This window comes from Adiantum capillus-veneris, chromosome 28, assembly GCF_014529385.1.
Source record: "Adiantum capillus-veneris isolate H3 chromosome 28, ASM1452938v2, whole genome shotgun sequence".
Taxonomy (NCBI): Eukaryota; Viridiplantae; Streptophyta; class Polypodiopsida; order Polypodiales; family Pteridaceae; genus Adiantum; species Adiantum capillus-veneris.
The window spans coordinates 32,944,322-32,955,931 of NC_140958.1; the positions used below are offsets into that span (position 1 = coordinate 32,944,322).

Below are 11,610 nucleotides of genomic sequence, written 5' to 3' on the forward strand. Positions count from 1 at the left end.
TGTGAGCGTGGCCAAAAATATAAACTTGAAGACGGTCATACATGGTACCGCTGAAGCGGAGGCAGGCCGCAGTAGGTACTAGCTGGGAGAAAGCAAATACGACCATGTGACGAAAGGATATACATGTGTGTACGTCAACTCTCTCTCTCTCTCTCTCTCTCTCTCTCACTCTCAAGGGGACTGTGGAGGCAGTAATGAGAAAGCAAATATACATAAATCTGTGAACGTAAACTCTCCCTCTCTCTCTCGAACGACGTTCAAAATTGTCTTACCCTTCGAGTCTCGACGCATGCAGCTGCAGCTGCGTGCAGCGTACCTTACTGCGCCCATTTAGTTTGGCCATGTGCCTGCCGATTGCATCTCTTTCTCTCTCTCTCTCTCTCTCTCTCTCTCTCTCTCTCTCTCTTTCTGCTTGCCGACCAGCTGATAGCTATAAGAGGCCGCGTGCAATTGGCTCGAAGAGAGGTGCAGAGCAATATTGTTTTAGAGTCTCGTTCATCATATTCTGACTATTAATGGGGCGCTACTTATTCATCGCCTGGTGTATAACTAGTGTGCTGCTATTTGCGAGCAGCTTGGCGGCTGTAGCATGGGCAGCTGGGGTTGGGGCGTCGGATGATGATCTCATGGCCTTATTTGAAGCCTGGGCCGACATGTACGGCAAGCAGTATACTTATGGGCGGAGCGAGGCAGAGGAGATGATGCGCTTTGGCATCTTCAAGGACAACCTGGCCTATATAGAGGCGCACAACCACGGCAACGGCAGCAGCTACCGCTTGGGCCTCAATGAGTTCGCAGACCTCACTTTGGAGGAGTTCGTGGCCAGCGGCTACGCGGGAACCCCCACCACTGAAGTGGAGGCTGAGGCTGAGCGGGCTGTGGAGGTTCATCACCATCATTCGAGTGTGGAGGCTATCCCCGCATCCATCGACTGGCGGACACGTGGTGCCGTCACGCCAGTAAAAAACCAGGGCCGGTGCGGTACGTGAGCTTCTTCGTTAACTTTAATTACTACAATTATTGTATATGATACGCATTAACATATAATTGCAGGTAGCTGTTGGGCTTTCGCTGTCGTCGGGGCTGTGGAGGGCACTCAAGCCATCTCTACAGGCAAATTGATTAGCGGCTCCGAGCAGCAGCTTACAAGCTGTGCGCCGACATCCACGGGGAATGGCTGCAATGGGGGCCCCCGACTCTCAACCTTGGACTGGGTCATTAACAATGGCTTAGCCTCCGAGGAGGACTATCCTTACTTTAGCGGCAATGCCGGAGACCCTGGCGTATGCAAGGACCCCAAGCCGCCGGTCTCTCCTGATCACTCTTAGCTTTATTCAGTTTGTACATACGACTGTGTGACCCGTCCTCTAGAGAGAGGGAGACAGAAAGAATGACATATTAACGTCTACAAAAGGCCAATGTGGCCTATGAGTGAGAGAGGAGGGAGGAGGGGTCTGCTAGTGACAAATGCCCTCCCCCTCATCCATCCTTTATTAGAGTCGGTGGTCTCTCTCTCTTTCTCTCTCTCTTTTAGATGTGTGTCCAAAGGCACAAGAAACAATGGGGAGGGGGAGGGGAAGACATCCTCCCCTTTTATAATAGTATAGATATATGTATGTTCATTATAAAGTAGTAAGATAGAAAGACAATGAATAAACAAGTGACTACTCTAATAACTTACAAATATACATGGATATTCTAAATATGTCTATACATTATCTATATATGCATGCATGTACACACAAGTGCGCACTTGTATTCACTTTATTCTTTGTCTCTGTTTCTTAGCAATTGATCGTACCTTGTTATGTAGGTGTCCCTACAAATCAGTGGTCAAGTAAGGGTGAGCGCTAATAACGAAATGGCCCTTTTGATTGCACTTGCTGATCGCCCCGTTGCCATATCAATGCAATCCGACACAAGAGACTTTCAACTTTACACTCATGTAGGTATCTATATCGTAGTAAAATTAAGGTAGTGGTACCACTAGCCATAGTTATTAGTTGCTTTTTCTAACAACGACCACAATTGGAAGTCATATGTAATTATATTACAAGTTGTTTTTGAGCTATGTCGATTCTACCATTAGTTGTTCTTGTTACAGCTAAGTGACCATTGGTGCTCGCGTGTACTAGCTTCCACATGGCTCCACATGCACACTGGCCAATTTAATGTCAAATTAATATAGAATGTCATGTTATTTGTGCTTTCTCACAAGACCTTTCTCCTTTTGATACCCTATCAACTCTTTTCTAAGGGAATTTTTACCGGCGAAGGTTGTTCACCCCCTCGAACCGGTCATGCAATGGTGGTGGTTGGGTACGGAACTGAGAATGGTAGTGACTTTTGGATTGTGAAGAACTCTTGGGGTGCCAACTGGGGGGAATCTGGCTACATTCGCGTAATGCGTGGCATATCTCCTCCTCATGGTGTCTGCTCCATTCTCCTTCGACCAGACTATGCGACCATGAAGCAACAGGTTTGCCACTAGCTTTCACTCTTTTGTACCATCACACTCATTCATGTGCATGGACACCACCACCATTCCATAGCTTTAAACCTTCCAAAATACCTTACCTTAATTTTATCTTATCATCCAAAGCATGACAATGATGCCCCTATGGACCTATCACACTACCCAGAGGCGTAGCTCTCCGCACACACATGTGGGCCACTTTGCAAACTTGCATGCACCACTATCGACTTTATCATCCCATGCAGGATGATTTGTGTCTACCAAAGCCATGACCTTACTACTCCATCCAACGTACCCCAAATATATTGATGCCTTGTGCATACATACCATGGGAATGCATGCCACAATATACAATGCAAAACATGCTCCAAAAAATAACCAGCGCAAACTAATTAAGGTTGGCTTGAAGGTTATGGTTAGCTCACTCTATTCGTTCTTCATTGTTAACTTAGTTGTGTGTCAATATTGTAGGCCTCATTCACTTCACATGAGAACCCCTCCCTAGCGGTTGCTGATACGTGAACAACAACTACGTCCCCATTGCTCAAAAAAATGGTCCCTACAATAAATAACCCTCCAAAGGCCTTGTATTTCAAAAGCTTGATTTATAATGATGTATTTGGAATCACTATGTGCAAGTAACTATTTTGATCTTGTTTCAAAAGGAAGTTGTACATCCCATTGCAACTTCAAAATGCCAAAAGATTGAATGAAAATTGTGGCTTTGTTATCAGCGCAAGAGTGTATCTTCCTACTTTGAGAAGTATGGGTTTTGTTTTTTACAAAATTCCCTCAAAGCCACAAAAGTGGTTTCCTCTCTACAACACATGCAAAATGTATAATGCAATGATCTCAAAATCCCAATGGCTCTATGATAGAACCATGTAGCACAAAGATTGGAATAACACATGTCGACCAAGAAAATGCATCATTGACTATAAAAGATTGAAAAACTCACCACTCATTCACCATAAAAAGGTGAGCAAAACAAAGAATTTCAAGACATTCACCCTCTCAATTTTAAGGTTCACGATACATCATGTGCATACATTTGGGAGAGGAATGACCTACTTGTATATTCCAATTGTATATAAGTAGATTGTTTTGTTACCTTATGAATGGTGTACAAAATGAAATTGCATCATATATAACATCTAGAATCAACATTTATTTTGTATTCTACTTTTCACCCTTGTGCACGCTTGCCATTCTTTGGGAAAACAAAAGATGGTACATATTTGTGAGGGGAGCGTCATGACAAGGGTGCAAGACACCAGTGTCAAGGTGCCATATGGATAGCATGCATGGGGGATCTCACTAGACAAGGCCAATATAGTGAGTGGTTGGTTGGGTGGAGAACTCATCTATCATTCCCTTGTCCTCTAATTGGTATCAAAGATAAGTAACCAATCTCCCTTTCCCCTCTTCTTGCAATGTAAGACAAAGGGAACTAGAACCTAGGAGTCCACCTCCCAACCACCCACTATATAGCATGGCTCCTAGCCCTTTGTCCTAATTGAACTCTCTTTCCACATTGCCTAGCCCGGCCTTGTCCTTGTCTAGTCCGGCCTTGCCATTGTCTTTACATTACACCCCCCCTTAAAAAAGAGTTTTCGTCCTCAAAAACAAAAGTGGGGAACTTCTTCTTAAGAACACTAATGTTTTCCCAAGTGGCATCCTTCATGGATCCAGCTGTTTGGTTGACCGAAGCACGGTTCAGTAGGAGGTTCAATGAAACCAAGAGTAACATGTTGATTTTGCACATTGTTGTCCATTTGCAACCATCTTGTGTTACCGATTCCTCTCCATTTAGAACACACATGAGTTATATGCAAAACGAGTTATCACACAAAGATGTATCATAAAGAGTACCTCTTTTTACTTTCCATGAAAGTAACTTGTTAACATGACTCATCAGCCAAGTTTAAGTGCTTGACATGTTTTCCAAGTTCAGCAGTAAACAGCCCCACCAAAACTAGTGTTCAAGGTTGAGAACTTGATTTATACATGAAGAGACTACACCTAATCGCAAACATGCTTTACCTTATGGTAAGCAAACTACAAGTAGAGCAATAAATGCTTACTAATTGGATTGTGTGGTGCTAACGTATGCACTTGCATATCCTTTAGCACAAGATTACACTTTGTAATCTGCTTATCCCCTTGGATAACTGACATTACTGAGGTGTGTTTTCCCCATGGTTTATAGACAGTCTTTCCAGATGGCTAGTAAACGGGGATCACAATATCGTACAACATTGCTAAGGAATCAACAATTGACTGAATAACCATCGTGGTTAACTTGAAAGATCCACAAACACCCAAACCGAGCCATGACCTCTATTGGTGATTGGTAGACCAAAAAGTAAACTCATTTTGAGATACTGTACATAGAGTGCAAAATACAACAACTTGATGAATACGCATACCATTCCAAATCAACGTTTGCTAAACACTAGGGCCCATAACACCTAGTGTGCATGCATTTAGCCAAAAAGAACCTGTATATCCATGGTGATTCTTGCCAATACTTATGGCAAATGTGATGCACCTAGCACACATTAAAAAGGAATGTAAATAGTTCTGAAAAGAAACTAAATACTTTCAATTGCAATGTTTTTCAAGCCTTGCTGAAACGTTGTCGGGGGATTTGTGTTCGAAAGGTGAGCCGGGAAGGCGCGGGGCCTCTGGCTGTGAGAGGTGTGAGGAAGACAGTTGCAGCAAACACAATGAATGTAGACAAAGCTTGAAATTAACAACTTGAACAAGATCCTGAAGCTTGATTATCATTAACAGTACCGCTGCTTACATTATTTAAACTCCTTCCATGATTAGAGTGGCTTGGAAGCTTGGATTAGAGTGGCTTATGGTCTCTTTGATTAGATTGGCTATGGAAGACTGGATGAGAGTGGGCTATGGAATCTTGGCTTAGGATTAGAGTGCTTAAAGCTTAAGGTTTCCTCTCCGCTAATACAGCAGAGTACGAAAACTTGAATTTGTCCTAATCGGTGCAGAATTAGCCTCTGTGCGTGAGACGCAATGATGTTCAAAATGCTCTTTTCCTTCTGTCTGAGCGGCCGGTTTTGTCCAGAAACCTGTTTCATGGAAATTTTCCAGAATAGGACTTTTTCAGCCTCCCTCATGCAGAGATCTGAAGTCTCTCACACACTTTCCTTTTTACCACTGACCACATGTCTTCCTCTACCCAAGTTGCCTTATATGTCCTAAGAGCCCTTTCACATGTAAAACCTTTTCTTCAAGCATGAACTCTGTACGCTTAGGCCTTCATAACCACATAAAGCATACACTTTCTGGATCTCCTTGCTTGTTTTCGAGCCCTGGTCACTACTCAATAAATGTGTGATCTTCAAATTGACTTTTTCTGCTTCTCTTTACTCTTTTTTCCATCGTGGAAGTGGAGTGGCACGACAACGTCTGAACCATAATAGAAGGTGAACCATTGATCACTTCTAGATACAAACAATGAAACTTTTTCATTAACAACTTAGAGCTGTGCTATATGTATAAACAACCATCTGTAATGTTGTTTAGCAGCACTTGTATATGAACAAGTCAGTCTAAGTATCCGACAATTTTTGGCCATGAAATTTCTCCTGATACGTCGTGCTAACAATGGTCTAGAAAATAGATGTGACCAGCACATAGGGACTTGGTCGTGATAATAGTGGGCGCCAGTGTTAGTCCCAGAGACTCATATTCGCCACATGTGGAATATGTCTCAACTAAGGATGTCTGAAAAAGAACATCCTACAAGTACAAGGTGTACTTGTGTGTGGAGGTAATTCTAAACACTCTGCGACAAGAGTGAGAGGGATCCACATTCATTGCTCCACACTGGCTAAACCAAACTCCTTGAGTCCCTAGACCATGTTGTATCCCATGTGACAACATGTGCCAAATCGAATCCTGCAAGTGGATTCATAATAGCATAATGTATATTGGACACTATGGCCCAAAATACTTGTTTCAACATACCCTTGGCATGGCCCTGGAATTGAACTGAAAGTTTAGTTACCCGTATTCAAATGCATAGGAGCACGTCTCCCACCTGTGAAAAAACGAGGCAACATTGCAGTGGAAATCCTGGGTGTTGCCTTCTCAATCCAAACCCATTGGGTAGAATCTACGTAGTAAACCCCTTGGTAGGACCCTTTGTAGAAACTGCTCAACTAGCAGGTAATGGTAACAACATAGTTAGCTTTGTACAAAATGATGAGAATTAACTTGAAAAGTTGAATTTTTCGGCTACCGCGTGGTAGGTTGCAGAATTCTTTCCTTAAATGTATAATGGAAATAGATCAAACTGTGATCCTCAATGCCTATGGGGTGATTTAGTAAGCACCCGCAGGGTCGAATCCCAAAACAGTATGTCCATAGACACTCCATAGTGCTATAGAAGGAGTAGGAAAACAATAAAAGTGAAATGTCTAACTCTTATGGATAGCCATGCTGTCTCAATTGATTGATGCATCGATATTTCCTTGTAGAAATCAGCTGCTCTGAGTGAAAGATTATCAAAAACTCATCTTGCATGTCGCACTGAAAACATGTAGTGCAAAAATGACACCCTAGACATCCATACTGACAAGACTCTTGCTTGTCTAGTAACATTGATGTGTTCTTCCGTGGGTAGAGTTTTTCGATCCTCAGGACAATCACCCAAGGAATGCCATCAATTGGGTCATACCCGAGATCTGACAATGACTCTTAGCCAGCGTGTGTGGCTCATAGCCCTTATGGCAATTAGTGTTCAATCGACAAAACGATGAAGACTAATGTAGAGGACGTCTTCCCCAATTTCTAGCTGAGAGTTAGAGCACCTTGGCTTAGGCTGACTCCCAAACCAAATATGTACCAAAAACTGCGTAGAAAGTTTTCATTATTCATGGAGAGAAATAAGAAATAGAGAGAGAAAATGTTGGGCTAAGGAACTTGCTTTAAGTAAAGAGTTTGTATATGTTGTGCCCTTTTGCCCAATCTGTGCGCTCTGATGCCTATTATGCCTAAATTGCAACTTATCCTATAAGTATGCTACAAGCTGCCTGTATAGCGCTCTCATCAAGAGAGGAAACAAAAAACACAAGCCACAGCTTGACCCACTTTCCATGTATGGGGTCATGACTTTACAAAAATGACTTAATATGGCACTTTGCTTGTGAGATAAGTCCTAGATTTAGGTTCCATTTAGTGGTACTCTGCGTTGAAGACAACCAAAAATTTAAATAATCCAGAACTTAGTTTGTCCGTGAGACAGAGTGTCTGGTGTGATAGTGGAAGCATAATCTCTGAAGCAGTGGAATTCATGCCACCTGGGTAGCATGCCTTGCATTCAGATTTTTAAGCCCTTGTTTGGCGAGAGTGATGGCCAAAACCATTAGTGCCTGGCACATTCCAAACTGGTATGGATTCTGCGAGATGATATGCCCTATTTGCCAGTTTTTTCAAACTTGTGTGCCACTGCTTGTGATTCCAAGTCAGTGGGTAGTACCTTGGCACGAGGGAGAAGCCTTGCTTCATGTAAAATTGTCAAAGAACTTTGATTTGCATAAAAGCATTAATTTCCAATGTAAATGTATAAACATGGAAAAATAAACAATACTGAACATGGTCTAACCTGGTCATCCTGCTGTAACCAGTTGTCTGACGATGTCGGATGAAAAGCTCACTATAATGTAGATCATAGCCATTTGTGTTACACAAGAGAGAGTTGGCGTATGTATCATATACATGCCCTGAAAGATTTTGCAGGCATATGGAGAAAGTTCCCAAGGACCTGTGCTCATAGTATACCCCAGAGGGGGAAAAGCTCAATGCAAGATTCCGAAATGGAAGTCGTACTTGCGATAAGTACTTTTGTGTCCTTGTAGACTGAGGTGCACGTGATAAACTGGAGCCCTTCTGGATACTAGTGTAAGACAAGGGGAACTAGAACCTAGGAGTACACCTCCCAACCACCCACTATATAGCATGGCTCCTAGCCCTTTGCCCTAGTTGGACCCCTTTCCACACTTCCTAGCCCGGCCTTGCCCTTGTCTAGTCCGGCCTTGCCGTTGTCCTGACATGCAAGGGTAGCTACATGCAAAAATAGAATGTTTTTTTAAGGGAGACATGTATCTCCTTCATCACAACTAAAACAATGCATCATTGACTATATTAAGTAAACCAGTTCCAAGATTTCCAATCAATTTCTATCATGTCGAGAGGCATTGAGAATTTTCTCAACACATCTAAAACAATCTACCAACCAAAAGATTCTCATTTAGCCTTAGATTGTGTTTCCTCACCAATTGGACGACCTCCTTTCAAAAGAAGTTGTTGCTGTCCCAGAAGCGAGCCAGACTAGCAATTTTATTGCACACCTTTTTGGCTACTTCCTCCAAAGATTTTTGAATGATCCTTCTCCAACCTTGGATAGCCAGAGGGACTATTGCATGATGGATCTCTTAAATTATCTAAATTTCTCAACATTTCCAATGATAAAGCTGCGTTGTGACACATTCTTACCAACACTTCCATGCTACCTTCCAACTTTAGATAAGCAATGTGGAGCAAGCAAGTTGTGATGCATTTTTTCCTCTTTCCATGAGCCTTCTCGGGAGACAAGCTCTAGTTTAGCAATCATGTCCAACGCCATGATCGTCCAGTCATGCTTTTGGCATGCAAAGGTTAGCACAAACTTGACACACGTGGCTTTTGCTGGTGGGAGTGGGATTGTGATAGCTAGGGTGGATGAAAGATAAACATTGTGCACACAAGTGAGTGTGTGTTGGCTAGATTATCACTCAATAAATTTCGGTTCCAAGATCAATTAAGTTGGACTCGTAAACACGATCTTGAGTATTTGCTAAGCCATCACAAGCTCAGCATAAACAAGGGAGGTGTAATGAAAAATAGAATTGTGTTTATTCATTCATGAAATGAGCTTTAAGTAGCTCTACAACCTTGCATCACTGCATGTGGGATAATTCCTTCTCTTCACTCCTTGACTCATATTCTAGGACAAAGCTCACACTTTACAATCCTCCTCTTGAGGTTTGAACTAGGAACTGAAGAAACTGACATCTCTGGCACACTCCAATCCAGTAGCAAAAGAACATCTCTAATCCAAGAGACCATTCCCAATCTAGGACAAAAACTATCTCTAATGCAAGAGACACTCAACACCTCCCCTCAAACAAATGTATAAAATTGAGACCAAGCTAGTCCAAGCTATCTCCAAACTAATACAACTAAAGGGGAAAAGAAAAACAAAAAAGTTAGAGAATGTCGTTGTAGGCTAGAAGGATATTTCCGCCTTCTTCTTCATCTTCATCTTTGTCTTCTTCTGCTAAATAAACTTTCGGCCTTGGATTTTGGCTAGTACTTCCTCTATCCCTTTTGAAACACTTGGAAGGAAGGTGATCCTTCTGCCCACAAATGCTGCAAGTCTTTGATACTAGATAGTTCTTTTCTATGTGCCCTTCTTTCCCACGCTTGAAACAAGTTTTGTTACTAGAGCTAACTCCAAAAGCTCCTCCCCCTGAAGTAGCATTCCTCCCTTGCTTCTTCTCCTTGGACATTAAAGAGATGATGACATCTTGAAAATCGGGTGTTGGATACTTCTCGTCAATGATGGTCATGATTTGGTCAAAGCTAGGTGGTAAGGTTGCTAGAAGAGCTGTGATTTTGTCCTCCTCTGGTATTGCATTGTTTACATAAGCTAGTTGTGTGGTCATGCTTTTGACGTGATTGACCAAGCTTGCAATATCTTCGTTATGTTCATTTGTAATTGGTATAGATCTTTCTTTAAGTTCACTTTTCTCTTCTTTTTCCTAGCTCCATTTTTTTTTCTAGTGCTTCCCATGCAGCTGACGAGGTTTCACAATCATTAGTGAAGTGTACAATATTGTCATGTAGTGCAGTGATTATGATTCCTAATGCCTGCTCATCCTTAGCTTGATTTTGTGCGCTCATAGCTCTATATGTATGCTTCATCATTGGATGACGGATCAATGATGGTTGGTATGTTGATTCCCCATACTCCCTTTCTTGGTAAGTAGCCTTTCAACTTGGTCTGCCAAATGTGAAAGCCCTCCCCATTAAATTTCCTAAGGCCCTTTCTCTTCCATTGTGCTAATAGAGGCACCTTATCTTAGGAGACTCTCCCAGCCAATGTATTCATCTTTACACAAGCACGACTAAAAAATCATCCACGTAAATGAAGATTATGATTTTCATTGAAAAAACTATTGTGCTTGGTTGCAAAGTTTTGGATTTAGTTGAGATAGATAGAGAGAGAGAGAGAGAGAGAGAGAGAGAGAGAGAGAGAGAGAGAGAGAGAGAGAGAGAGAGAGAGATTTTATCTTTTTTTTGTGAAGTACCTCTTCACTATTGGTGAAGCCCCTCTTCACAAATAGTGGAAAGGCTTGATGCTTTGAATATTTGCTTTGCAGTAACCAAATGGAGCCTCTTGAAGTTCTTTGGATGCCTTTGAGTGCTTTAGTTTGATAGCTTCAATGTGTTTTTGAATCTTCTTGAATGCTCAAAAAACTGAATGTTGAAGCTTCCTTTGAACTTATTAAAGGCCTTTGAAATAAGCTTTGAAGTCCTTTAGAGGGGAGTGTGAGTCAACAATGAGATAAGAGCCCATGTAGTTCCGCGGGAGCACCCCCTTTTGGGTGGGGTTTGAGAGTCTGCTCGTGGATAGATCATAGCACCCCTAAAGGGGTTGAAGCCTTGGGGGTTTGGAGCAATCACTGGAAGAGACCTTCCATAGGCATGGACCCCATATGGCTATCAAGAAGGCTTTGGCGTCTCGGTTGAGGTCCGTAATTGGACGTGTAGTAGTGTCGTTCATAGCCAATCACTAGTGCGAGAGCAACAAGGGCCGTCAGAAAAAAATGAGTGGACCTTTTGGTCGGTGGCGTACCCGCCCGTGTTATGTTATGGGGTTCACTACCTTCTTCAAGTTTGGCGTGGGCGGTGTATGTTGATCATGCCAAAAACAAAGATAGTCTTATGATCATCCATTGCCAAAAATACGCAAAGAGTTCAAAGAACACTGGTTTGCACACAATTTTCATGGCGTGCCACTATAGAGTGGGACTATGGTGGCATGGAGGAGGGGATGTACT

General features: G+C 42.4%; 1 protein-coding gene across 1 annotated transcript; it reads left to right on the forward strand.

Moving 5' to 3' along the window:
- Positions 1–452: 452 nt before the first annotated feature.
- On the forward strand, positions 453–3,209 carry LOC147420251 (ananain-like). Its single transcript, XM_086504204.1, has 5 exons — positions 453–981; positions 1,054–1,307; positions 1,814–1,945; positions 2,258–2,479; positions 2,948–3,209. Exons 1-5 carry the CDS (start codon positions 516–518, stop codon positions 2,996–2,998), a joined length of 1,125 nt encoding a protein of 374 aa, XP_086360330.1. The 5' UTR covers positions 453–515; the 3' UTR covers positions 2,999–3,209.
- The last annotated feature ends 8,401 nt before the right edge of the window (positions 3,210–11,610 follow it).

Bases quoted from the DNA above. Each gene is read 5' to 3' on its own strand.
- LOC147420251 (XM_086504204.1), top strand. From the start codon at position 516: ATGGGGCGCTACTTATTCATCGCCTGGTGTATAACTAGTGTGCTGCTA. The intron at 1,946-2,257 runs GTAGGTATCTAT...CTCTTTTCTAAG, and splicing joins ACTTTCAACTTTACACTCAT to GGAATTTTTACCGGCGAAGG. The intron at 2,480-2,947 runs GTTTGCCACTAG...TCAATATTGTAG, and splicing joins ATGCGACCATGAAGCAACAG to GCCTCATTCACTTCACATGA.